General features: G+C 52.2%; 1 protein-coding gene across 2 annotated transcripts in view; it reads left to right on the top strand.

Annotated features, from left to right (window-relative positions):
- TBCD (tubulin folding cofactor D) overlaps positions 1 to 26,746 on the top strand; it is a 159,810-nt gene that overhangs the window by 77,453 nt on the left and 55,611 nt on the right. For both annotated transcript variants that reach the window (XM_040639916.1, XM_040639915.1), the window contains exons 14-15: positions 10,127 to 10,283; positions 19,842 to 19,899. In XM_040639916.1, the coding sequence (XP_040495850.1) occupies positions 10,127 to 10,283; positions 19,842 to 19,899 (215 nt within the window). The remainder of the gene's footprint in view (positions 1 to 10,126; positions 10,284 to 19,841; positions 19,900 to 26,746) is intronic.

Below are 26,746 nucleotides of genomic sequence, written 5' to 3'. Positions count from 1 at the left end.
TTTTTTTTACTTTATGTGGTTTGGCTTCTCAAGCTGTGGGTATTAAGCCTCTGTGGAAGGTTCTGCCAGTGGAGGATCCCAGCCTGATGCTAGAAGGTGGGGGGCTGCCTGTGACCCAGACTTCTCGCCATAGCTGTGGCTGGTCCTGGACCAGTGTCTTTGGGGAGGGGCCCGAGCAGCCATGTTTACATTCTGGAGCACCAGAGGTCATTCTGATGATAGCCAGGGCTGGAACTACCACCTGAGAACCTACTGGCAGTGTTGAACTGACAGAATGATATGAGGTATTTGCAGGGAGAGAGGAGCACCGTGGACACCTCAGTCTTTATCATAAAAAGCTGTGCTCCTAGGGGTGCCTGGGTGGCGCAGTTGGTCAGGCATCTGACTCTTGGTTTCTGTTCAGGTTGTGATCTTGGGATCGTGAGATCGAGCCCCGTGTCAGGCTCTGCACTCAGCGTGGAATATGTTTGAGATTCTGTCTCCTACTCCCTCTGCCCTTCCCGCTTGTGCTCTTTCTCTCAAATAAATAAATAAATCTTAAAAAAAGAAAAAAAGTTGTGGGGCACCTGGGTGGCTCAGTTGGTGAAGCATCTGCCTTTGGCTCAGGTCATGATCTCAGAGTCCTGTGATCGAGCCCCACATCGGGTTCTCTGCTCAGCGGTGAGTCTGCTTCTCCCTCTCCCTCTGTGATCTCTCTTGCTTTTGCTTTCTTTCAAATAAATAAATAAATAAAATCTTAAAAAAAAAAAAAGTTGTGCTCCTAGAGGTGATGTTTTCCACCCTGAGGTTATGGACTGAGCGGTGCCCTGCTCTGAAATCGTGCACAATCTGGGGAGAGGGCTCAGACCACATGGGACCTCTGGACCCTCTGGGGCTTAGATGGCATGGACTCACCCAGCCTGCATCCAGGGAGCCCTTCAGTGGGTAGCACGTCCTTCCAGTGTGAACCTCAGAGGGCAGGTGGGAGGTGGCCATGGAGGAGGGTGGGGAGGACCTGTAGAGGGGCACAGCCTGGCACAGGAGGACGCCAGGAACAAGTCTGTGTGTTCTGGGCCCTGGGCAGTGAAGCCTTTGTGTGTGTCAGTGGGCAGCCCTGGGCCCCTCTGTGCAGCTCATTGCCGGGTAAAGTGGCCGGACGGTGTTGCCGGCAGAGCCAGACTGGTAGGAAGCGGCAGTTGTACACTCTGAAGGGTTAGTGTGCAGAAGCAGGGAGGGGATTTTGCTTATGTTCTGTCTCAGAGTGTTGGTATGTTTCAGTTTATTTTATTTTATTTTATTTTATTTTATTTTATTTTATTTTATTTTATTTTATTTTTAGAGAGAGAGTGAGAGCAGGAGCTGGGGGGGTGGTAGAGGGAGAGGGAGAAGCAGACTTCCCACTGAGCAGGGAGCCTGTCATGGGGCTCCATCCCGGGATTCTGAGATCATGACCTGAGCTGAAGGCAGACACTTAACTGACTGAACCACCCAGGTGCCCCCAATTGATTTTTTTAAAAGGAAAATGTCGGATTATCTCTTAAAATAGGAAAAAGATCCTCAGGTTATTTTACAGTACAGTCCACAAAAAGTGACATTTAAAAATTCTTTTTTAAAAAAAGTACTCTTCTGATGTCTTTAATTAAGTCTCTGAAATTTGTGTTTTCAGTGTTGTGACGGGAAAATGGTAGAATGTGTTGAGCCCAAGGTTACTTGAGGGGTCACTTGGAACCACATAGACAGCAGATGTTCAGTACAGACAGTCTAGGCAGGTGTTCCTGTGGGAGGTGCACCTGCAGCCTGCCCCGCCTCGTGGAAACCACCGCAGCGATCAGAGTGGCACCTGCTTTGACATTTGGCCCCTTCCTTAAACCTCCTGGCAACCAGGGAATTGGGGGGGAGGGAAGAGGTGCCAGATCTTACCCAGAAGATGCTGCGTGGCATAGGTGACAAGGAGCCCACGGCCTTGAAGGTCAGTGATCCAGGCTTCATGGTGTATTCTGTGTCTTGGCCACACCTCCCTAGTGCCTGCCTCTACCCCAAGGGTGGGCTGGGGAGTTCTGGGATGTAGAGGGCCTTGTGGGAGTGTCACCGGGGGGAGGTGCCTGTGAGGAGCCAGAAATCTCACTACCTGGAAGTCAGCACTGTTGCTGTTTTGGCTCACAGGGGCCCTGAGTGAGCAGCAGTCCCTCGGTGTGATGCTTGCAGTCCAGGCCTGGGCTCACTGGGGGCCGTCATCCTGCACCTTGCGGTGGGTGAAGTGCCCCTACCTCCCGTGAGTTAGACGAGGGCCTGGCGCTGAGAGTACCGATGATCAGGATTCAGTATGTGAGTCACAGCACTGCGTTTCACCGAGGTTACGAGTGCTCTCTGAGTGTGAGACGCTGTCTTGGAGGGCAGCATGAATTGTGTTCGGTTTAACCCTCCATTCTCATTAGCAGAGGTCTCTTTCTGCTGCTACAAACCGTGACTGCGCCAGTGCAGGCGCTCAGGACAACTTGGAGACGCCTCCCAGGAAGTGCACGGCACCAGGTGGGGGTCTGAGGGTGCACTGAGGCCATGTGACTGCAGGGATGCCCCCACTACTGGGTCATGCCCCTGACTCCGTGTGAGGGGCTTTGCACACACAGTGGGGCCCTGTACCGTGTCCTTGGGGTCAAGGGCCTGGGAGCAGAGTAGCTAGTTCAGGGTCTGTCTGTAGACTTTCCACCCACGGCCTCTCACCTGCTGCATCAGCATGTGTGTCTGGGATTGTTGTTGGCCATCAGGTGTGCCCACCCTTGTTTTCAGCTTCGTCTTCTCTAAGTTGGGGTATATGTGTGCTCTTTACATGTGATCGCTGCTGGCACACTTACGTTTGTTACTTGCTTTGGTGTGTTGATCTGTTCAGGTCACAACACTTAAACAGTAACATCTGCCTCATTGTTAGAAATTTGTTCCCCATCCTGAGAATAGATAACATTTGCCTGCCTTTTTTCTTCTAGTCATTTTAAGGTTTCATTTTAGAAATATTTTGAGATCTCTCACCATTTGGGTTTCTCTGGTGACTTGTTTTCATTAGCGAGTTCTGCATGTCACAGGTGTCATGGTAACGCCGGTCAACCTGTGTTCGTTGTGCAGTTGGCATGGGAGCGTGTGGAGCCAAGAGACCAGCCCGATTTCAGGGCTGACGGGGGCTTGTGGATCCCCATTCTTGCCCTCCACCCTTGCACCATGTGGTTCGTGTTACAGCGGCTGAGCCCCCTTGCTGCCCTCCTTGTCAGAGCTTTCGTGATCTGACCTCACTGGTTTTCTTACTACTTTGTCGGCATCCCCACTTCTCCTCGCAGCCTTGTTATAACGTGCGGAGGAGGTGCCGTGCTGCCCTGGAGCAGGGCGCCTCCTGTGAAGCCCCGACTTCCGTAGTGCCTGTCAGGTGGCAGTGCTGTTGGGAGTCAGGCCTTTCCTAGCCCGCTGCCCCCACCAGCTACCTGGGACCAGCAGCAGAGGCCCTCCCCGCCGAGCCCGCTGTGCCTGCTGCTGGTCCTTCAGTGTCGCCTGCAGGGAGCTCGCAGTCCGCCTCCGTTGCCTTCTCGGCAAAGTTTCTTGAGGTTCATCGGGCGGTTGTGTGTATCTCCAGGTGGTTCCTTTTTCACTGGCGGATAGGACTCCATGGCAGGATGTGCGTGAAACATTCGCCCGCTGAAGGGCGTGTGTGTGTGTGTGTGTGTGTGGTTTCCGGTGTTTGGGGACTGTGTGTGGGGGAGCTGCCGCGAGCACTGGTGTGCAGGTGCCGGTGTGGAGGTGAGGCGAGTCTTCATCTCTCTGGGGTAAATGCTGAACAGTGGACTCGCCAGGCCATGCAGAAAGTCCATTTTTTGCCATTTATTTATTTTTGTGATGATGGAAATATAGTTGACATACAAGGTCACATTATGCAAACTCACTTTTAATGGAGCAGATAAGGAGACAATCAGAGAGTTGAGAAAGTATTTTGTTTTAATGTTTTCGGACAAGTCATTTTGAAAGATTCAGTCTGAAAACATAGTCCCCACTTTCTGAGCAACGATTCTGTGGGCAGTTTGGATGGTTTGGGGACAGTGAAGACCTGGGCTGGCCATGTCCTGGAGAGCTTGGGGGCAGCCCCGGTGTCCCCAACTTCCTTATGACCTCTGACATGGATTTAATCTGAGTCTCTAGCTGTTTGACGTAGTAAGTGGTTTTCACTGGCTTACTGTCATTGTTCTCAGGGGAAGCCCGGTTCTGATGTGGGCTCAGGTGTTGTTTAGGCTCTGTGGGGCAGCGGGAGCTGCCCTCGACAGCAGGGGTGTAGGGCATGCCCTGTGGAAGAGTAGAGGCTGCTTGTTCTTTGCCGTGGTCTTGCTTTTAAGCGTTTGAGAAGTTCTTGCCCCCAGGTGAGACTGTGGGCTCTTGGCCTGAGACAGTGCATTCCTTCTCTTCTACCATGTGTGTCTCTTATGGCTAGTGTGCATTGCAAAGACGGTGGTGTCCACCCAGCCTGGACTGTGTGCTTCCCATGGTGCCCACTGAAAGAGCATCTGTTCGCAGCCTCGTGACAGACGCATCTTGGCTCTCAGCTGCGCTCCGAGTGTGATGGTAGGCAGGGTCTTGTCTACAGGGAAGGTACAAAGGAGGGTTTGCGGGCCTGCATGGCCCTGTGACTTTCCGGTGGAGTGGGAGTGGCCTCTATGGGTACTCCCACTGGGGCAGGGGAGGGTGGACCCAGGTGGTGCATGGGCCAGGTGCCGACCCCTAGCAGCTCTCCCAGGATCAGTGGGGCTGGGGTCCCTCACCAGCCAAGGCAAGGCCAGCACACAAGCCTGTACCTCCCCTCTGGGTAATGTGGTCACTGCTGCCTGCAGGCCAGCTAAGGGCCTTTGGGACAGTTTTTCAGAAATGTCCTGTGGGAACTGAAAACCAAAATGTCTATGGAACTAGATATTCTGTCCATCATTTCCTCTTGCCCCCTAGCACATTCAACACTGGCTTTTTTTCTGAGCAAGTTGGACTGCATTTTTGAGGAAGGTACGATGGCTGTTTGTGCTGGTGACTGAAGTGGAAGTCTGTGGTGTTGTGCACACCTGCTCCTGGGAAGACGGTGCCCTCCCCGGGTCTGCGTGAGGCTCCACATGCAGCCCCAGCGTGTGATGGGGCGGCACGGCCCGCTGCGTCCCTGGGAGGCGTCATCCAGGTGCCTCCTGGAGACTCGGCTCCATGCAGTGAATGCCTTCAGTGAGGAGTTTGCTTTTTATTATTTTATTAAAGATTTTATTTATTTATTTGATAGAGACAGTGAGAGAGGGAACACAAGCAAGGGGAGGGGGAGAAGCAGGCTTCCCGCTGAGCAGGGAGCCGGATGCGGAGCTTGATCCCAGGACCCTGGGATCATGACCTGAGCCGAAGGCAGATGCTTAACGGCTGAGCCACCCAGGCGTCCCCAGGAGTTTGCTTTTTAAATTAGTTTAGTTCGTGACTTACCAAAAGATGTAACTTCTGTTCTGGCTGTGTGATGATTTCTTTTATGGATGAATGGTTTCTACCTCTGCAAGGCAGGCCTGGGTCCCTGTGGCACTCTGGGGGTTAAGTCGTTTCTTTCACCTGGAGGCTGCTTTGTCCTTAGGCGGTTGGCGTTAGACAAATGACATGCTGTCTAGAGAGAAGGGTATTTAAATTACATTGCAGGACTCTGGGTTGCCAAAAGGAAGCCCTCTGGGGAATCTTATATATTTGACACGCATTTGCAGTGTGTAATTGGAACCATGAGAAAGGTTTTTGTTCAAAGCTATTGAAGAGTTTCCTTATTTTAAACCTGTTGAATCTGGAAAGAGTGGTTAGATTTTGAACTTTTTCTGATAATGACTTGTTAAAGTTTGGGGCAATGACTGTTTCTGTTCCATATACCACTACATCCCCCGGCTTTGTGGGAGCTTGTTTGGGTGCCCTGCATGGCCTCTGAGGCTGGCCTCTTACACAGAAGAGGCTGGAGGGTGCCTGGAGTCTGGTGGCTGCAAACGACTCTGCCCAGCCCCCTGCATCCTGAGGTCGGTGCTCTTGGTGCCAGCTTGCGATGAATCGGAGCTGACAGGCCCAAGTTTTCAATTTTGTTAAAGAAATCCACCATCTCACTTTTTCTCCTCTGAGCTGTTTTACTTTCTGCAAATCAGATTCCCCTCCCAGCGACCGTGAGGGGAATGTTCCCACTGTCTTCTCTGTCCAGCAGCGAGGCCCTTGTCAGCTGTCGGCAGCCAGTTCACCTGCTCTGGAGGGTCAGCCGCTGATGTCTGTTGCCGGTGTTAGGGAGGGGTCATCAGAGGCTTCTGAGCTGAATGACAGAATCAAGGCTTCGAAGACGTTTGTGCCAGGGGCTTGGGCGGAGCGTGGCTAGGTGTCCACATGGGTGGGTGCTGCTGGTGAGAGGCCCCTCAAGCCAGGCAGCACGGGCCTCTACTCCTCTGACCCATTTCTGCGGGAGGACAGAGAGTCCAGTACCTGCATGTTGTCAGACACGGCACATGGGCATGTATGGGTGCCGGGGATAAAGTCAGGGTGTGTGTGTGTGTGGGGGGGAGTCCCTGTGGCCTGTGTTCCCCACTGGTTTGTTGTCCCTGTGCTCTAGGGCTGAGCCTGAGTGCCAGCACTCAGGCTGACCTTTTCCCACTCCTGGAGACAGAGTGGGCCAGATGGACCAAGGTTGGACCCACTAACTAGACTGGTGATTTGCCCAACAGTGTTGGCCAGAACGTGACATGGTCTGTGTGTGAGTTGTGGTGGGGGTCTGTTAGTGGAATATAAACCAGCCATTTGTGTCCTTTTCCTTATGACTGACGGACCTCATCGGCCAACAAAGTGATGCTTTGGAAAACTATTGCACTCTCACTTGGGAAGAGACCGCCGGGTTCCCTGACCTGGGGTCAGGCTCAGGGATGTGATGGGAGTGACCTTAAGGTCGAGCAGACCTGTGCTGGGGGCCGTGTCCATGTGGAGGTGGGCTTCTCGCAGGTGGCACCGAGCAGTCCCGAGTGTGGTAGTGGGTGTGATGCCTGCCTGAAGTTGACACCCACAGCGCTGGCCGCCGTCACTCCTAGTTGTCTGTCTTGAAATTGATTTTGTCCAGTGGACCGATTAGTTGGGACTCAGCAGTTAGCATCCAGATTCCCCTGAGGCTATGGAATTGCTGAACGGTCTTACCCAGAGCTATCTGAGTGGCTGAGCGACAGTGCCGGTCTTAGGGACCCTGGTGTGGCAGTGATACTGCGTTTATATGATGCCTCTTAAAGGTGCCACAGCCTATTAGTGTTGACATCTGTTGGACCCCGAATGGGCTGTCCCGTTAGCATGGAACGTGCATGTGAACGACGTTAGCAAACTAGGAGTAGTCCCGGGTGACCTGCAATTTTTCCAGGTAGAAGCACTGAAGACCCATTTTTAAGCATTACAGAGTTGGTTTAGTTCAAGTTAATAATTTAAAAATCACTAGTTGGATTTAACTACTTTATCTACAGCAGCTGTGATAGTGCCCTCTCGTTTGCTTTGGCACTGGTACATGCTTCGGGAGTCTAAGTTGTAATCTTCAGTAGACATTCATGAGGACTAGTAGGTATTCTTTCAGAAAACTGAGCTTAGTTTCTGGTGTGCTGACTGATGGAGGCGGAGCCTGCTCAGCAATACCGCCTGGCGAGGAGATGGCTCCAGGGCCTTTGCAGGGGGGAGGGGCAGCACTCTGGTGTGGCCTAGAGAGATGCAACGCGGGAGTGGGGGGTGCTCTGTTGTGAAGTGAGTCGTCAGACAGACTGGCACTGAGAGCAGGTGGTGGTATGGCAGTGATGGAGGGGCTGGGCAAGCATGGGGGGAGGAATGGCAGGTCCTCGCTAGAGGCATGGCTGCTATGGGTAGGGTGGGCCTCGGCTCCTCGGCGGAGTGAGGAGGGGTGGCTCTGGGATGACCACCCCTCCCTGAATTGTGCCCCCCAGAAAATGGTGTGTGTGGCCTCTGGCTGAGGTGGGACACACAGGGGAGACAGACCCAGTTTCAGCCCTTGTAGCGTTTGAGGGGTACGTCCCACATGGACTGCCCTGCTGCGTCTCCGTTGAGGAAATGAGAACTCGGTAAGAGGGTGGGCTCCAGGTCTGGGATCCCCGGCCTGCTCGGTGCAGTTGCCCCGGTGTCCTGTGCTCCGTGGGGCAGCTAGTTCAGGTGCCCTTGGTTAGTCCCATCCTCACTCCTGGCTGAGTTGGGGGTAATTGGTAACACCGTGTCTTTGAGCTTTTTATTTGTTAATAATTTATTTCGGAGTATATTTGTGTAATTTTAAGTGAATTTATGTTAATATTTTATAATAAATTACAAATGATCACCGTATGTATATAAAAAGTGTATGGAATCAAATCTTTTTGTTGTTATTTATATAGAATCAAATATCCTTAGTTGCAGAAAGGCAGAGGGGAAATTGTGTTTGATAATCACAGTCCTATTGTTTTTTTTGATTTTTTGCTCAAGGCTATTTCTAGGTACATTTTCCTGGAAGATAATGTCTGGGATGATAGTTGCATGTTCAGGAAATTGCTGCTTCACTTCTCTTAAACCCCTGCCTGGAGCGTCTTCTCAGCCTGTGTGCATGTAGCCTCGCTAGTCTTCTTGTTAAACAGAGGGGCCGGCGTGAAGTGTACAGTGGGGGGCTTGCGATGGTGCCGGAATCCTGGGCAGGCCCTGGCACATGCATGCGCAAGGGGCTGAGGCTGGTCCCCTCTTGTCCTGCCTTTGGGCCACATGGTGCACTGGCTTTTAGCTTCATTCTCCCTTCTGTCAGTGGTCGATCCCTGTCGTTGTCCCGTACCCGTTGACTGGACAAATGTGTGATGCTCCTGCCACAAGCACCCGCCCCGGGTGGGAAACTATAGCGTCAGCGACGCGGGAGGCTGCTGGAACACAGGACGCTCTGGCCGTGTGCACTGATAGAATGACTGTGCAGCTGACCGCCCCTCGGGGCGGGGGCCGTGTCCTCTGCCCTTCCACTGTCTGTCCTGCAGTGTTAGGGGTCAGGTGTTGTTCACTGGAAGTGGTTATGCCCAGGTGCCACCAGTGCCTGGGAGCGGGGACACGCAGTCACTCCATCTCTGAGAACACATACTTGGTGGTTTCTGCTTTTACTGCTTTCTGAGCACCAGAGTGAGCTGCCAGTGGGCTTTATGGTGGCATCATTTTGGTTTTGGATTAGTAAGTTGGGACTTAGAGCATGGTCTTTCAGAAAATCCCATTTACTGTGACTTCTAAAAAAAAAATTAGTATTCTATCTTTGAATTGCAAATTAAAATTTTTCTTAGGGTTTTTTTTTTCATATCACATTTTCCTATTATAATAATTTAAGAGACTTTTAAAAAATTGGCTCATTCATAACATTAATTAAATTCTCTGATGTTTTTTAAGTCCTGTGCATGAATGCAGTGTACTTTACTTTCTTTTGAAGTAGTTTACATGTCTTAATAAGCACACTCTTCCCAAGTACTTGAAATATATGAATCTAACAAATGTAACAGATAAATATGCTAAAATTTTCACTCCTTTAAACATTCTAATACATTTACTGTGTATCTTAAAATTCTCTAGTATCTTTATATCAGAAATCACACCTGCAGTATTAAATTACTCATTTCAAATGGAACCAGAAGGATAATCTGTATGGACTTCAAATTACTTCATATATTACAGATATTTTAGATAATTAAATCTGTCTTGATTATTCCTAAAGAAACACAGAAGTAGCCCTGGGCTTGATTTAATTTATTATCGTGGTTCTCGATTCTGAAACTGAGTGATTTAGGACCCCTGGACTCCTGGGTTCTCCTCCCCAAGGTTGCTCATTAGGCTCCAACTTCTGGCCAGAGGAGAAGTGGTCTCGCTTCTGTGGTCCCCGCAGCCAGCAGAACCCAGACATCTCTGTGCCGTTCTGAACCCACTTTGACTTGTTCATGTCATTTGTGGGCAGCTTTTATAAAACTTTTCCACCTGATTTGAGCTGGTGGACTTCTCTTTTCCTTCCGAACGCTTGCTTTCTGACCAGGTGGCTTTGGGTTGGACCGTGCCTGCCTCTGGTGCTGGGGAGGTGGCAGGTGCGCTGCTGCCCCGTACTCACTGTTTTGTCTCCTGTGCCCAGTTGTCCCCGTGATCCTGAAGGCGCTGACCTACGAGGAGAAGCGGGGTTCCTGCAGCGTGGGCACCAACGTTAGAGATGCTGCCTGCTATGTGTGCTGGGCCTTCGCGCGTGCCTATGAGCCCCAGGAGCTGCAGCCCTTTGTGGCCGCCATTTCCAGGTAAAGTCTGTCAGATGTGGCGGGGTCGGATGTGCCTCTGGGGTTGTCCGTGGGATCATATCCTCCTGACAACACTGCGCACGGGAAGCAGCCGGTGCGGCACCTTTCCCGCAAGAAATAGGTATTAATGAACTAATAGGATAATTTTAAGGGTGACCTATAGAAAAGAAGCAGCTCAAGAGTGAAGCTCCTTTTTTGTGGGTGAGCGTTTCAAACCAGAGTGTTTAGGAGGAATGTTCTAGAGGCTCTGGCTGGCCTGTGGCTAGCAGATCCTTAGTGTTTTGGATGGTGTGGAAGAAGCACAGGTGGGGGGCTCGTGACTCGATCTTCTGAGTGTGTATTCGTGTTCTACTGAGAGAAATTCTGGAACTTCTGCCATCATAGCCTTCACCTTGGAAGGAGTTCCTAGGGAAGGCTCAGGAGCGAGGGAAGAAAAAGCTGCTTTTGTTAAGGGGGCTGCATTCTGTCCAGCCTTAATATTCCAATTTTTATGGACTTGCCCTTGAAATTCACTTGAGGCAACATTTATTAGCCTGCTTCGTCGTCAGTGCCTTTGAAACAAGAATCAACACTCTCAAGAACAGGTTTGTGAGGCAGGAACAATATATTTTCTCTGGTTTCCTGGTGAAAGAACTGAAGCCGGCAGGCTCATGAGCCCATCAGAACCCTGTGTGGACTGCGGCACTCCTGGGCTCCTGAGCGCAGGTCCTTGGACTTCCACTGCGCATGCCCAGCTGGAGCCTCCCGAAGGCATCTCGGCACCTGTGACGTCATGCCCCACTTTTAGGATCTGATGTTTTTTTGCTTGGGAAAAGTGCAAAACAGATGTATTCCCAGTAGAGTGGATTTTTAAGTTAATTTTTGTACTGGGGACTGGAGCGTCACTCTGTTCTCACTGGTGTCCCATGTCCCCAGGATTTGAGGGCTGGGAGAGGGGCCTCAGGCCTGTTTACCACCTGTGACGTGCGCCTGGGGCCTCTGTCGCTCAGTCTTGACTCTCACATCAAAGCGAAGCCTCCAGAGGAGCCTGAGGACTCTGATTCCTGTTCAGGGAGATAAAGTGCTTCCGAGGAAGTCCTAAAGAGGCCTGGCTCCTCCTAGCTGTGTCCACCTGGGGAAGTACAGGGCGGAGCAAGAGGGCTGTGGCCTAGGAGATGCTGTCTTGTGGAGCAGCCGGCCCGAGGCCAGGAGGCCCAGGGGGTGGAGGAAGGCTGCGTGCACCTGTGCCCCTCACTTGCCCATAGCCTCGGCTGCTTGTGATCCTCAAGGAGCAGCGAGGGTCAGGCTGCCTGGGGAGACTGCCAGCGCCTGGTTCCTGCCTACACCTTGTCCCCCACTGGCCACCTGCTGCATTTGCTCTCCGCTGCACTGTAAACTGGCTTGAGGGAAGGCACTGCCCGCTGCTTTCTTGTCCTGCCCCTCAACTTCTTGGAAGTTCTTCTGTAACTAGAGAATGAAAGCAAAAAACATACTTATTATTAACGTCAGTCACAGGGCAGTCAGACTTGTTTAGGTTGGTACTGTCTCATGCTGTGAGGTGTGGGTAGGGGCTGTGGTTCTTCCCATTCCATTGAGGACAAGCAAGGGACAGTGCTCAGGACACTTGCCCAGAGTCTCACAGCAGACAGGTGCTAGGTCAGGCCTGTGCCGGAGGCGGATGCCCAGGCCCAGTGCTGCACGAGGGTGCGGCCTGCCTCTGTGCTGAGACGTCCCGACGGTCTCCTCTGCAGCAGACACACACTGCTTCAGGGGGACCTGGCTCCTTACGTGGTTGTTCCCATTTCAGGGTGCAGACAATCCTAACACACTTGTTTTTCAGTGTAACATTTGTCTGAGAACTGTAAGCTTCACAGGAATCTGTGTCCCTGCTTTCTCCAGGGATCCTCTTTGGTCCAGCCTGATGGGAGAAGCAGGGCCCAGGGCTAAGTGGTTGCCAAAGGAAATGGGACCAGAGTGAGGCTTTGCTCACCTGGAGAGCAGGAGCCTTGCACGTCCAGAGCCATACAGAAGGACAAGGGGCCATCACGCTCACCGTTCTGCACTTTGGGGAAAGCTTCCTATGGCACTAGGGGGTCCCAACTCTAATGTCCCCTCTGATGTGTGGGCCCAGGGTTCTCTGCCAGGGCTCTGGGCTTTTGGCAGGGAGGCTCTTCTAACCGCAGGCAAGTCTGCTTTCTGAGACTTCAGAGCTTATTGTTGCTACTGGTCTCTGATGTCATAGAGAAAAACATCAGTGAACGGAAAGATGTTGATAAACGTTAAGCGTGGCCTTTGCGTGTCATGGGTGTAGAAGTTGGGGGTCAGCCTGAGTCTGTGGGTCCCAGGCCCTAGATGCTTGGACCAGCCTGCCAGTGGCCTGCGCAGCAGCCAGTGAGCTCCTTTCTCCAGAGTGTGCTTCCCACACAAAGCCTCTGCGTTTTTAGAGGCGGAGGGGCACCGGCACACCTTACTCCAGGGTCACCATCCGTTGTTCAGAAAAGGAAAGACAGGCTTGGGGCCCAGTGAGCTGGCTCTGCACCACGGGAGGGTCCCAGTCTCTTGACTCACTTCCTGGTAAGTGACACTTGGCGGGAGGGCTTTGAAGGGACCACTGGTCCGTCTGCCCGGGTCAGTTTGCCTTCGTTGGAGCGAGTGCGCCTTTGCAGACTGCTTGTGGCAGAGAGGGTGGAGCGGAGTCCCTTCTTTGGGAGTCTTGGGGAAGGATCTTGCAGGGTCCCACCATGTGTCTGGGACGTGTTGGGAGGGTGTAAAGGTGGGTGTTAAGAACGCTGACCTTTCTGAGCTGGGACTCATTTTGAGCAACTCACTGAGCGTGAAGGACCTGAGAGCAGTGACTGTGGCAGAGGCCAGCGTCTCTCCTTAGAAGCTCCCTGGGTTCCAGCGTGTTCTTCGATCTCGGGGAGGTTGGGTTCTCTCACTCCCTGGGCATGCCCAAGTAATTGCTGGGATCACACACATGGAGACCGGTAGCTAGCGGCGGGGGTGGGGTGGGGGGGTGGGGGGGGTTGAAGACTCCTGGTTCATTACCTTCCTGATTTCTCCTAATTAACCTGGGAGTTTCTGTGAGAAAGGCCCCTCTTGTCCCCTCTCCCGGTGCCCATCTCAGGATTAGATGAGCCGGTGCCCTTTGGAGCTGCGCCCAGCAGGCTTTCAGGCTAGTTTGTCAGGTTCTGAGGGAACCTGTGCTCTAGCTCTTCCCGTCCATCTGGACTGTGGGCATCCGGGGGCGGGAGGGCGGGCTGGGAGGTGAGTCATGGTGCTGGGGAGCCTGGCGGACGCTGCCGGCATGCGCCTCCCTGCCCCAGGAGTATCGGTTGGGGTGTGTCCTTCGAGACCTGCCTCCCTCAGTTTGTAATAAGTGACCACATTTTAATTGTCAGCTTTTAAACCCATTAATCCTGGCTCATGATAAAACCATGATATCTTTAATTGTACTTTCACAAACTCTCCAGTGGATCCTGCAAAAGTAGACAGTTGAGATCAGAATGTAATTGTGGAAATGAAGTAGCAATGCCTAATGAAAGGAACTGGGGTGGTAGTAACAGTGAGAAGGGGGCCTGGGTTCAGGGCAGGAGCCCAGGTAGAGGGTCAGTCTGTGGCCCTCACCTCCTCGGACGGCTGTGAGACAGGCTCACCTCCCGAAGGAATGTGGAGCTTCTCTCCCTCCTGGTGAATATGCACTGACCCTCTCGGTCTTAAAAATATCAGAAAGGCAGTTTTTTAGGTAGATTCAATCATGTTTTGAAATGGTCAGTTTAAAAAACCCGTATTTCTTAAGCATTATACGCAGATTAAGAGACTGAATAATTATTTTGGGGAAAAGTAAATAGGCCTTCCTGAAAAGCCACTTGTAATTTAGGAACAGTGAAACACAAAGTTAAAATGGCCCCGAATGGTTGTGCGTTACCCATAAAATGCCTTCTCACTGGTCATCAGGAGCTAATTTGCAAGAAGAAGAAGAAAAAGGAGCCGGCTGTTGCCAGCGTGTGCGTTGGTTGTCACCTTCTAGTGATTTCCTCACCTGAAACTCCTTTGTAAGCCAAGCCCCTGTTGACATCAGCCCCGCAGGGCCCTCCTGCGCCAGCGGCAGCGCCCACTCAGCCTGCGGAGCAGGCCGGGCAAGCGGCTCGCAGCGTGGGCAGGGCCTGGGGATTGAGAGTCCCAGATCTCTTCCTCGAGGGCAAGATTGTCCTGAAAAATCAGGAAATGGCAAGCATTGCTCAAAGCTACGTCTTGTTCTCACTCAGCGATTCTTAATGGCAGACTTCCAGAGGGAAGATAACCCTTTTGTTCTTCAAGAAAAGTTAAATGGTGGTTAGTGACCAGAGTGCGCTCTCCTGTCCGCCCGGTAAACGCCACTCAGCCTCCACTGTGGCTCTGCGGGGACATAAAAGTGCCTCAGAAGTTTCTTGTGTTTTACCACCTTGTTAACCGGTGTGAGCGTTGCTTCTTACGACTCAGGGAAGGAAGATTGAGTCATGGGCAGGTCCTGCGTTTTACTCAAAAAACGATGTGATTTGCACTTTCAAACAGTGTGGCTGGATAATAAATAATTAGTCTGGTGTTTATCTATAAAGTTCCTTTACTTCAGAATGACAGGATCAGTGTGTTACTTAGGGTAAAAACAGTGTATTTTGCCTTTTTTTTTTTTTTTTTTACTATAAAACATTCTACAGGTTAACTGAGTTTGGGGTGAGATCTGCTCTTTGCTGTACCCGTTGAAAACCAGGTGCCTGGAGCTCAGGGCAGGTAGAGGCATGCAGCTTCCCCCTGGCGCGGACAAGAAAGAAAAGTCCCTTTCTGTTTGACACGGACCATTTCTCTGTGTTGGGAAATCCTGGTGAAGTATCATATACGCTCCTCCAGCGAAAGCAAACAGGTGAAGACACTGGCGACGCGTTCCAGCCCGACTGAGGCCCGGCAGGCAGCGTGCGTGGCTGGCCTGGGGCCACTCTTCACGTCCCCTTTCTGAGTGTGGAAGGAGGGCTGGTGACTCATGTATTCGGCTTTGTCCAGCTGAGGAAAGGGGACCTCAGGCCTGTGGGAGCTTCCATAATTATATTTGGTCAATATTATCAGACCTGTGTTTGTTTGAAACATGCTAGTATTTCTCGATAAGCCAGTTTTGTTCTGAAAGTGTGAAATTAGAGTAGTATAGAATTTTAGTCAGAATGGTATTAGAATCTGGTTATATACATAGCTACCCACACAGTTGATGTCTTGAATTAACCTCAGAGCCTGTATACGGCTAAAAGTTGGTTTTTAAGGGGTACTGCTATATTTTTCCTACTCTGTTTTGTTAAGTTTGGTAGAATGTTGATAAATCAGGGAGTGTTTTCAGCCGTTTACTTGTGAATGCAGAAGGTAACGTGACTAAAGTTGAGGCCGTGTGCAAGGCCCCACGGCCAGGCTCCCAGACTGCAGCCAACACAGCCCCTCGGAGGCCAGCTGTGTGGGAGGCCAGCTTCCTTCCTTCCTTCCTTCCTTCCTTCCTTCCTTCCTTCCTTCCTTCCTTCCTTCCTTCGTTCCTTCCTTCTTTCCACACCGTAGTGTGTGCTCACCAACAGGACGCAGGGGATCTCATGCCCAGAGCCGGGCACATGTGCCACGCACAGTTGGTTCTGCTCAGGGTTACTTAGAGATGGAACCTTCTGGGGCTCCTGTGATGCATGGTCTCGATACGTTGTCACTCTGTGGCCAGTTAAGACAGGAGCTGCATGGTGTGCGCTGGGCCTCGTCACAACTCCCCTCCTAGCTGGAGGCTCTGGGTCCTACTGACCCATGTGAGGCTGAGCTCGGGCCAGTGTGAGCCCGTGTCTTGTTGTTCTGCAGGGGCCCTCAGGCCACCACGTGGACACCCAGCCCCGGTGGCTGCCTGCTGTGGTTATTTCGGAGCCGGCTGGAAGGGAGGGAAGTAGCTAACATACATGGCAAAACAAGAAGCCACCTTCCAGAGTCATCTGTTAATACTTTGGCTCGGTCGCAACACGAACTTGAAGGCTTGAAGCTGAGCTGTTTTCATGGGGCCCCTTCCCCCACCAGCCCCTCAGAGCAGACTCATTGTCCGCCGCGCTGGCCTTGTGAGAACACTCACAGCAAACCTGCGAGTTGTCTCGGGCCTTGGCTGCACCAACAGGAGCCTGGTTGGAAGTGGACTCAGCCTGCCCTGAGTGGGGCCAGCATGTCCACAGACGGGTGGGAAGGGCCCGGAATTGTTGAAATGGACCCATCACTTAGGAGTAACCTTAAAGGGGTTCTGGCTGGCTTATGGGGTGGTTTCACAGTTCTTCTCGACATTTGTGCCTTTCTCTCGTTAATCAGTGTTCCATAATTTGAAAATTATGATTTAGGACAAATAGATTGATAGGAAATTTTAAGAATTCAATATAAAATGCGAACTTTTGGTAGTATTGCCTGGACCCAGAGTCAGTGAAGTTGTAAGTTTCCATTTTTCTTGTGTCAGATGTTGAAGCAGAAAATCTTGTGAATATTTTTTCCTGGAATACATATGATCTTATGGATTATGATAAAGCAGCTCTTGTTAAACGTAAACAGTAGTAGTGAAATTTCCATTAATTCTGAGAATATGTTTAGGAACGCATACCACACATGTTTTTGTAAAGAACAGCAGTTATGTAAGTTTTAGTTATTGAGAGATCACATTAACACATCTCCATGAGTTTAATGATTTCTACGATTTTATTAACAAAAGCCAGTGTGATGTTGCAATAGGTGACTTTTCTTTTAAGCCCAGTGTTTTTTAAATCTCATTTCGTCTGTAGTTTGTGGTCAGGAGTTTAGAGGAGAAAGGGAATAAGCTCTGGTGAGAGAGTTTTGCTGAACTTTTGGCTTCGCCAGTGAAAGGACCCAAGACACTGAAATCTTCAGATGTTTAGTTGCTTTTCAGAATTTTAATTTTGAACCAACTTGAGACTTAAAGGAGAGTTATAAGAAGAGTAGGAAAGTCTCCCGTGGGCCCTTCACCAGCTCCCCTCGTGTTGTCACCAAGTGCACCCACAGTGGGAAATGCACGCCCCATAGTTTCTCGCTTGCAGCCAGTCTGTGGTGGTGGCCTTGGTGGCGTCTTGGCTGGGGCCCACCCCAGACTCAGTGTGGGGGATGCGGCCCTTGGTCCTCTGGTTGAGGTGGGGTCTGTCAAGCTACTGGGATTGTCTTCCTTTATGCGTGACATGTATTCCCAGGGACTCTCTTGGCTGTTCTCTCATAAGGAAAAGGCGTTCTTCTCCCCTTTTACCCACTGCATGATCTGTGGATGTCTGTGTGGGCTCCTGGAGGTTTCATTTGCCCCTGGGCCTGTCGTCTAACCCTTGTTGGTTATGCTGTTCAGATGGCTCTGCCGTTGGCCTTTGGGAGTAGTTTCATGTTGGCTGCTGTGTCCTTTCAGTGGGACTGGGACTTTCATCTTTTTGAATACGTTCTGGTTTTCTAGCATGACAAGATTCTCCAGGCTTATCTTTTGTTCCCTTGGCCCAGCCCAGAAATCAGCTGCTTCCAAGGGTTTGTGTTGGGATCTGAGATCCGGACTCTGCTTACTCTCCGATGCACAAGCGCCCACCAAGCGTGCCTCCAGCCAGAGTCCCTGCGTCCGTGCGGACTGTGCGACGACAGCCCAGCACCCCGTTGTCCTAGCTTTCTCTTCTCTTCCCTCTCCCTCCCTCTTCCTGGCTCTCGTTCGTGGCTGTGTGTTTACTTGTCCGCATGCAGTGTCTCCAGATCTGCTAGCCCACAGCCTACGAGGGGCACATCTCTCCCGCCCTGTCAAGGGTCACACAAGCTGGCCCTTGCTGTGGTGCTGCTCTGTGTAACAGACGCATGCCCTTGACTGTCGGGGTCCCCCACTTCCTGATGGATCTTTTACATTTGCTGCAATAAAGTTCCCTCCTGCTGTTTACCGTTCTGTGGGTTTTGAGAGATTCAGAGTTGGGTACCACAACTATGGTCCCAAACAGTAGTTCTGTTTTCCCTGGGTCCCCCCCTCTGCCCTTGGTAGTCGGCCACCCTGCCCCCTGGCCACGACCACACTGGCTTTGGGCCCTATAGTTTTGCCCTTTCTAGAATGTCTTCTGTATGGACACATAGAATATGTGGACTTTCCGTTTAGCAGAACGCACGTAGCTTCACCTGGGTTTTCTCGTGAGTTGATGCTTTATTCATTCTTACTACGCAGGAGGGTTTCGCAGTGTGGGCATGGAGGTAACTTGTCTGATTCAGGTCTCAGTGGGCTAGAACCAAGGTATCGGCAGGGTGGGTTCCCTCTGGAGGCTCTGGGGGAGAATCCATTCCTCTTCCAGCTTCTAGAGGCTGCCGTGTTCCTTGGCTTGTGGCCCTTTCTCCATCTTCAGAGATGGTAGCTTCAGGCCAAGTCCTCAGGCTGTGTCTCTTGGGTCTCCTCTGCCTCCTGCTTCCAGTCCCAGGGCCTTTGTGACTGTGTGGGGTCTATTGACATAGCCTCCCTGACAAGCCCCTGCAGCCTTAACTGCCCTCTGCCTGGTAATGCCACATGTTCACAGATTCTGGGATCACCACCTGGAGATCTGTGCCAGGGGGCGTTGATGTGCTGCCACTCGGTGTTGACGGACGTGGTGCAGCTCGAGGGATTGGTCGGGTTCAGGAGGTCGTTGTTTAGGCTGGGAGAGCTGGGAAGTGTGGATGTGCCGAAGAGATGTCCCAGGGATTTGGAGGGAGGAAGAGGATTGAGATGTAGAAATAGGAGTGGGTCGTGTCAGGCCCTCAGCTATCGGGGAGGACGGGTGATGTTGCTTTGAGGTGGCCTCCGTGTGTCTGAAATACCCCTTTTTAAAAGCATTTTCTCTGGGCTGGCAGGGGATGCGAGTTCTCGCGTCATCCTTAGAACGAACACTGTCTCCACTCCTGCCCCAAATCCTTTGTTTTCATTGCTAAAACTTCACAAAGTCAAATGAGTGGTTTCTGTTTTATCAGTAATAATTAAGTGTGATGACCTAACGAAGAGGGGTTTAAATGAAGTCTGATGAATGTTATGAGCTTGGAAAAGGCTTCCTTTTCTCAGAGCACGGTTGTGGTTGGCTTGGGGGTGGGGGCATGGCCATCTGGAGGACTTTGTGTGACCCTGATAGCTGATTTTTGCACTTGGTTGGGTTTCTCAGCAGGGGCAGGGCCCAGAGGCTCCACTGGCTGCCTGTGGACGACCCTGTGTGCTCACTGTCCATCTTGGGGAGCTCTTGCCTGGTCCCGAGCATCCGTGTCCACGTCAGCCCTGCCTGTTTGCTTCTCCCCTCCCCCCAAGCGTGGCTGGTTCTCATCCTCTGGGCTCCCCCAGAGCAGGCTGAGCACAATCTGCCTTCCAGGCCCCTGTGTCCGGCAGCTCTTCTCCCTGTGACTTCCCTGGCACTCAGGTGTGCGTGCCTCACGTGGCTTGGTGGACCAGGGTCAGCCGCCTGTGGTGCTGGGAGCTCGCACACAGCATGCACTGAGCAAATGGAAGAGGCTCCCAAGTCATGCGGCAGGGTCTCTGTTCTTCACAGATTTCCTTTTAACCGTTTTTCCTCTTTTTCACAGCGCTCTGGTGATTGCCACAGTGTTTGACCGAAACATAAACTGCAGGAGAGCGGCCTCTGTGAGTTCTCTTATTCTGTTCCTTTTCCTGACGGTGTGGATGGGCTCTGAACCGTGCCCTGCTCTGCTGAGCAGGCCACGCACTCGTGGACGCTGCCCATGTACAGTGCCTAGGCAGCCACTCAGCAGAGTGCCAGCTCACATTTCCTCCCAGTTTCAGGGGGAAGGGAGTGGTCTTTAGCCTGTGAAGCGGGGTCAGGATTAAATGCCCCACCTCCAGCACACCGAGAAATGCAGCCATCTCGAGCGTTGTGAGTGGATGACGTAGTGCCTGATGACCAGACTCAGCTCAAGGTAGCCTGTGCTCCGGGGAAGGAGAAGAAAGTGGGTTCCGGGTGTGTGACCTGAGTGTGACGGCAGAGCAGGTGGCTTTGAGCCTCAGGAGTCGATGCCAAGCAGAGGTCAGCTCAGCTTCACGCAGTCGCGCTGGGCCTGGAGCCTCACTGGACGTGCCTGGCAGTCCCAGTGGGCCTTCCTGTGTTTGACCCCCCGCCCAGAGCCTGGTCATGTTTGGGGTGCATTCTGTGTGCAAAGCACTTTCAGCAGGCAACACTGACCGGGAGTCTGCTTGAACATCCCACTGCTCCTCCGACAGAGCTGGGTTGTGGCCCCAAGCTCTGCTTCGGGGGTTCCTGTGGATGCTGTTAGAGATGATGGCTGCCAGGCCTTGTCCCTGGGATGCTCGCTGGTGACGTCATGGCTGTGCCCGGGCTTCACACAGGGCTGTCTTACTGATGGTCAGTCACTTAGATCAGGCTCAGACATGGGCTGGTGTAGGTGCTGAGGGACCAGAAGCCAGAGCCAAGAGTCCCTTCAGCAGCAGAGCCTGGTAGCTGAGGCGACAGACCGTCTGGAGACAGGAGCCTTAGTTTCAGGTACAGACAAGCAGCTCCCCAAGATTTAAGAGGTGAAGAATGGACATGGACAGAAAGGCTGTGCTTTGAGAAAAATGTGGGGGTGTAGCTGGTTGTGGCTGGTGGGGGAGGTGAAGCCAGGAGGACCCTGGTGATGGCCAAGGTTTGGTCTCCTTATGGTTCACTTTAATGGGAGACCTGCAGGAGAAGGGTCCAGCCTGAGAGGCACTGGGGCCTGAGAGGGTTTTCTGTGAGCACTCTGTGTTGTCAGAAATGGGGGTGTAGGGGACATAAATGTGTTCTGTGGGTGGTTGGACTGAGGGGTTGGATTGAGGGCCCCCAGCTGGGACGTGGAGAGAGCTACCCACCTTGCCCTGGGGGGCCTCACTGCATCATGGGGAGGTGGCCTTCCTGGCTCAGAAATGGGCGAGCCCCAGGGAGACGGGCAGGTAACCATGGGAGGGCCTTGATCCGGAGGGCTCTGCCCACAGACAGGGGGGCCGAAGCTGATTTTAGGTGTCCAGAGGGGAGCAGACACACGCTGTTAGCGACTGGTGGTAGAGAGAGGGTGGACGAGGCATCTGTACCCCACGGGCTGGTCCAGGGGGAGGTTGTGCGAGTTTGTGAGACGGATGAGGAGAAGAAGGTGTCTGCTAGGAGAGACTGAGAGCCGCTCGCCGAAATCCACATTCAGAGTTTGAACATTCGCTTCAGTAAGGTTATTAACAATTAACGGAAAAAGATACCGTGGAGGAGATTCCGGCTGGTGGGAGAGGGCGCAGGCCAGCAGTTGGGCTTGTGCCTGGCTGGGTCGGAGGTGAAAGGTAGGACTCGATGGTAGGACACATAAGTGCGCTCAGACTGCCTTCGGCACGTGGTGCCCTGCCCTGGGATGGGGGGTTTGGGAGAATCAGTGCCATGCTGGGCATGCTCCCATGTGCTCTGGGAACACGTTTTGGGATTGTTAGTGTCACACTCAAGCTGGGACAGTGCAGGCTGGAGTGGCTGGGGGCCAGGGAAGTACCTGGATTAGGTGGGAAAGGATGGGTAGTAGGCAGTGGCATGGCTACACAGGTAAGGTACCCACGTGCATAGTTCTTGAGGGGTGGGCCCTGCTGGATCAATTGCAGTTGGTTCCTGCTGCTCCTGCAGAAATGCCAGCAGTTTCTTTCCCACAGGGAGGAAGCCAGGCCAGGCAGCACTCGGCCACAGCTCTCTTTTTCTGTCCTGCCATTCCCAGGCCAGGGCTTCAGCTCTCAAGGGCATCCTTTCCAGGGCACCTGGCACCACACATGGGCCGTGGGGTGTGGACCCAGTTTCCGGGTCTTGTCTTGGGGTTCCTGTGGGGCTGGCGGCTCCGAGGCGGGAATGGCCAGTGGGGTCTGCACCCGTGGCTGGCTCTGTTGGGAGGAAGGTGTGGGAAATGGCAGGGCCTTCACCTCCCTCTTACTGGTGTGTGTGAGCTCAGGTCTGGGGTGTATGTGCTCCTTATGGCTCTGCATACAGACTCTTGTCATCTGTGAGTAAAAGAGAAGCTTACTGGTGCTTTCCAGTCTTGATGGCTTTTCTTTTTCTTGCCTAAGTGTGCTGGTAAGAGGGGCTGCAGGTACCGTGCTGAGCAGAGGTGGGGACAAGGGACACCCTGCCTTGCTGTCAGTCTCAGGGACAGGCCAGCTTTCACCGTCGGGTGTGGTGGTTGCTCTCAGGGTTTTGTAAATACGCTTTAGCAGGTTGAGGAAGTGCTGCTAGTTTGTTGTGAGGGTTTTTTTTTTGTTTTTTTTTTGTTTTTTTTGTTTTAATCATGAATGGATGTTTGCTTTTGACATGGTCAAGTGGTTCTGTGCTGTATTCTGTTAATATGATGTGTCCTATTAATTGATTTTGCAGGTATTAAACCAACCTTACATTCCCAGGTTAAGTCCCATTTGTCTTGGTATCATCCTTTTTCTTATGTTGCTGGATTCAGTTTGCCAAAGTTTTGTTGAGAGTTTTGAGTCTGTATTCGTAAGGGATATTGGACTGTCGTTTCCGTTTGTTGTGATGTTTTTCTCTGGCTTTGGAATTAGGGTAATCTGGCCTCATGGAAGGAATTGGGAATACAAGCTCTTCCTCTTGTATTTTGTAGAAGTAGTTTTAAAAGCTTGCCGTGGAGCACCTGGGTGGCTCAGTCGGTTAAGTGTCTGCCTTTGGCTTAGGTCCTGATCTCAGGATCCTGAAATCGAGCCCTGCGCCGGGCTCTCTGCTCAGCGGGGAGTCTGCTTGTCCCTCTCCCTCTGCTGCTCCCTCTGCTGCTTATCTCATGCTCTCTCAAATGAATAAATAAAATTAAAAAAAAAAAAGATTGCTATTACTTTATTTCTACTTTATTTTATTTATTTATTTACTTGATTGACAGCACACAAGCAGGGGGAGCGGCAGAGGGAGAGGGAGAAGCAGGCTCCCTGCTGAGCAGGGTGCCCAATGTGGGGCTTGATCCCAGGACCCTGAGATATGACCCAAGCCGAAGGCAGATGCTTAACCCACTGAGCCACCCAGGTGCCCTGTCTTTGTTTCTACTTTAAATGTTTGGTGGAAATCATCAGTGAACCCATCTGGGCCTGTTCTGTTTTTAGTTTCTTGTTTCTTTGGAAGTATTTTGTTATTAATTCAGTTTGTTTAGCTTGTCTGTTCTTTCTAGTGAAGGAACTTCTCTGTCCATCTAAGCTGTCAGATGCAGCGACAGGACACGGGGGGTGGGGGGCAGCACTCCCTCTGCCACTTCTCATGCTGTGCTCCGTCCCATGTCACCATGAGGATGGTTGGCACTGCTGTTGACACGTGGTAGGTGCTCCACAGATGCATGTTTCCTGAGTGGGTGACTGTGGACCCGGGGACCAGCATGGCACCTGCTTCCTTTGCTTGGGATGATGCCGGCGGAGCGTGGGCCTCCCTTGTGTGCGGGAGCTTGGTTGGAGAGTCTCCTGTGACCCTGGACAGTGCCTGCCTGACTGCCTGCTCTCTGTACCCAAAATAGGTCTGACATAAGAGGTGCTGGGCCTTGGGCCCTTCAAAATTTTGTCTCGAGAGAGTTTGCCAGCAAAGTCAGTCTCTTCTGTGTTCATGCAGTTTTGTTTCTGTTGTCTGGAGTGTCAGTAGGAAGCCCCATGATTCCTTGAGAGGCCTTCGCATCGCTGCCCTGACATTTACCTGCTGGCCATAATCGTAAGACACTTTCAAACACCATGATCATTTTTTGTTAAGTCTGGACTTAAGAAGTAGTACATTTCTTTTGTTTACTGTAAAGTCAAACATTTTAATGGGAAGCAGCAGTGAGATCAAAGCACTGATACGTTTATAAACCCTGAGGAAAGGGTGAAAAAAACCAGAAATCATTTTGTTTGTTTTTCAAGTTGGAATTAAAATCCTTCAAAATTAGCAGGAGATTCTTTGCATAGGACATCATCTATATACAGCTGCTTACCTAGCAGCTGTAAGATTAGAAGTGAGGGTAAGAGAGGCATTTGTTTAAAGCTCACTTGAAAAGCTGAGGACTGAGTAGGTGGTAACTCGGAATGAATTCCCTTCCCCGGCGCTGCCTCCACAGATAAAGGCATGTTTTGCCCTTTCTGGCTCCTGCTTGTGCCCATGTTTCATGCTCTCTGTGGTGGGTCATTCCCTGCTGAGGTTAGGAGGCCCTGGGCCCATGCGCTCGCCCGAGGACGAGGTTACCCTGCTCACCCAGGGACCACAGGGCCACCCAGAGGGCGTGGGCACAGAGAGGGTTTGAGCTGCTGTGTCCCTTTGGACCTTCCTCTGCGTCCTGCGGTTCCCGTGTCACCAGTTCCTGCCTGCAGTGTCGCGACGTGCCTCCAGGTCTGTGCTGGTGATGGTAGAAATGTGAGTTTGCCAGGCACCGTGGGGCGTTGATGAGTGCTGTGTTCAGTCTTCACAGCAACCTCGTGAGGATCTGAGTGGGGTGGCGAACGGAGGCCTGACTGGTTGATTAGGGTAAACACATTCGTGAACACTTAGTTATGTAGCTGTTTAGTGTTCATTACTCTCCACGTTGGAAGGTACCCACCTGGCCTGCAAATGTGTCGACATTTTGAGAAGACTTGTCCCGAGCTGGGAAGGAAGGAGTGGTGCAGATGGGTGGCCCCGTGCTTCCTCATGCGAGGGTCAGGGTGAGGAGGGAGACGGAGCCTGCGAGCCGTGCTTCATCCGCAGTTACACTAAGTCTCCTTAAAGGCCACATTTAGCTAAAAGATGTTTGGTGTCTAACCCTCTGTGTTGCTACTTTCTGACTTTCTGTGTTGCTGTTGCATGGATGGAGTCGTGCAGCGTGGGACTCTTAGGACCGCTGTGTTCCTCGCAGGTCCGTCCTGCCCCTTGCTGGTCAGCTCCTGGTGGTGGCAGAGCCGCAGTCCCTCGAACCGTTGGCATGTTGTGGGAGCTCTGGGTTGTGTCTGGTTTTGTGCTGTTTTAAGAATTAAGCTGCTGTGAACATTCGTGTGCGGGTGTTTGTGGGACTGTGACTTCTCTTTCTGGATGAATGCAGCAGGACCGTGGCAGGCTGATGGTGGTTGCCTGTTTAGCCCAGCGTTCCGAGGCGCTGTGCTGTTTCACCTTCCCACCGGCAGTCTGTCCGGGATCCCGTCTTCCTGCAGCTTCGCCAGCATTCTGTGTTTGTTACATGGTCCTATCAGGCGTGTAGTGATCCCTCGTTGTGCTTTTAAGTTGCCTCCCTTTGATGGTGAGCACCTCTCCATTGTTGTTGCTCCCGAGCCTCCCCTTTGGTAAAGCGTCTGTTCGAGCCTTCTGCCTGCTCGTTGGCCGCTGTGTGTGCTCGAGTGTGGAGCTTGTTACGCTCCAGATGCGAGGTGCTCCCTCATCGGCGTATGGCTCCCGGGCCTGCTCCCAGGCTGTGGCTTCTGGCCTCCTGACAAGGCGTTTCGCAGAGCAGGAGTTTTAAAGTTTGACGTGACCAGTTTTTCAGTTTTTCTTATGTGGATTGTGTTTTCAGTGTCCATTCTCAGAATTCTGGCCTGGCCCTCGGTCATAAAGGCGTTCTCTGTTTTTCCATTCTGTTCCACCCCTCTCCGTGTCTGTCCTCTGTCCACGTGCAGTCAGCCGCCATGCTGAGGACAGCCATTCCTTCCCTCTCTTCTTCAGGACTGCTTTACCTGTTCCAGGGCTTCGTTTTTCCACATAAATCTTGTATTACTTTTTACCTTTTTGATGTCATCAGAGTGGTAAATGGGTTCCTAAATTTTGTTGTTATGTAAATTGACATTCTGTCATATTTCCATTGCCTTTTGGTTGGTTTCTTATTTTCTTTAATGAATTTATAGCAAAAGGTTCAAAATGGTATGTAGTGAAAAGTGAGTCTCCCTCCTTCCAGTTTGAAAGCTGTGGGAGGGCCATGGGAGAAATGCCCGTCTGCTTGTGCCTGGAGACCACCCTGGTTCTGGTTTTCTGTGGGACCTGCTTGAGATGCTGGCAAGGGGCAGACTCGAGTCTCTGTGCTTTGGTTTCTCAAGTTCCTTTCTGCACACCTGCATATGCTCCCTCTCACGCCCTATAGGTACGCAGTGAACTGCCCCCACAGGCTCCTCTCCACGGGAAGGGGCTGCGTCCGTGGGCAGGGAGCCCTCCCAGGCTGCCCTGACTTCAGACCTGTCGCACGCTGACCACATGGCTGTGAGGTGGTGCCTGTGCTGCTGTGCTCGATGTCCTGCTCTGTTGGGGAACTCTGAGCCCTGCTGCTTTGGGCAGAGTGGAGTTGGGGGCACCAGCTGGGTAGTAGATGGGAAAGGAGGCACTGCCCGTGCGCACAGGCCCTGCTGTTGTCACTGCGCAGATGGCCTGCCCGTCACCCCTCTGCAGAGCAGGTGGGGGTGCAGGATGTGGGGCCAGTGGGGAAGGGCCAGCGGGGATGGGGGCCAGCAGGGAGGGGCCAGCGGGGAAGGGGGCCAGCGGGGAAGGGGGCCAGTGGGGACGGGCCAGCGGGGAAGG

Source organism: Ursus maritimus, unplaced genomic scaffold (assembly GCF_017311325.1).
Source record: "Ursus maritimus isolate PB19 unplaced genomic scaffold, ASM1731132v1 scaffold_24, whole genome shotgun sequence".
NCBI lineage: Eukaryota > Metazoa > Chordata > Mammalia > Carnivora > Ursidae > Ursus > Ursus maritimus.
This window is presented reverse-complemented; position numbering and strand designations above follow the sequence as displayed.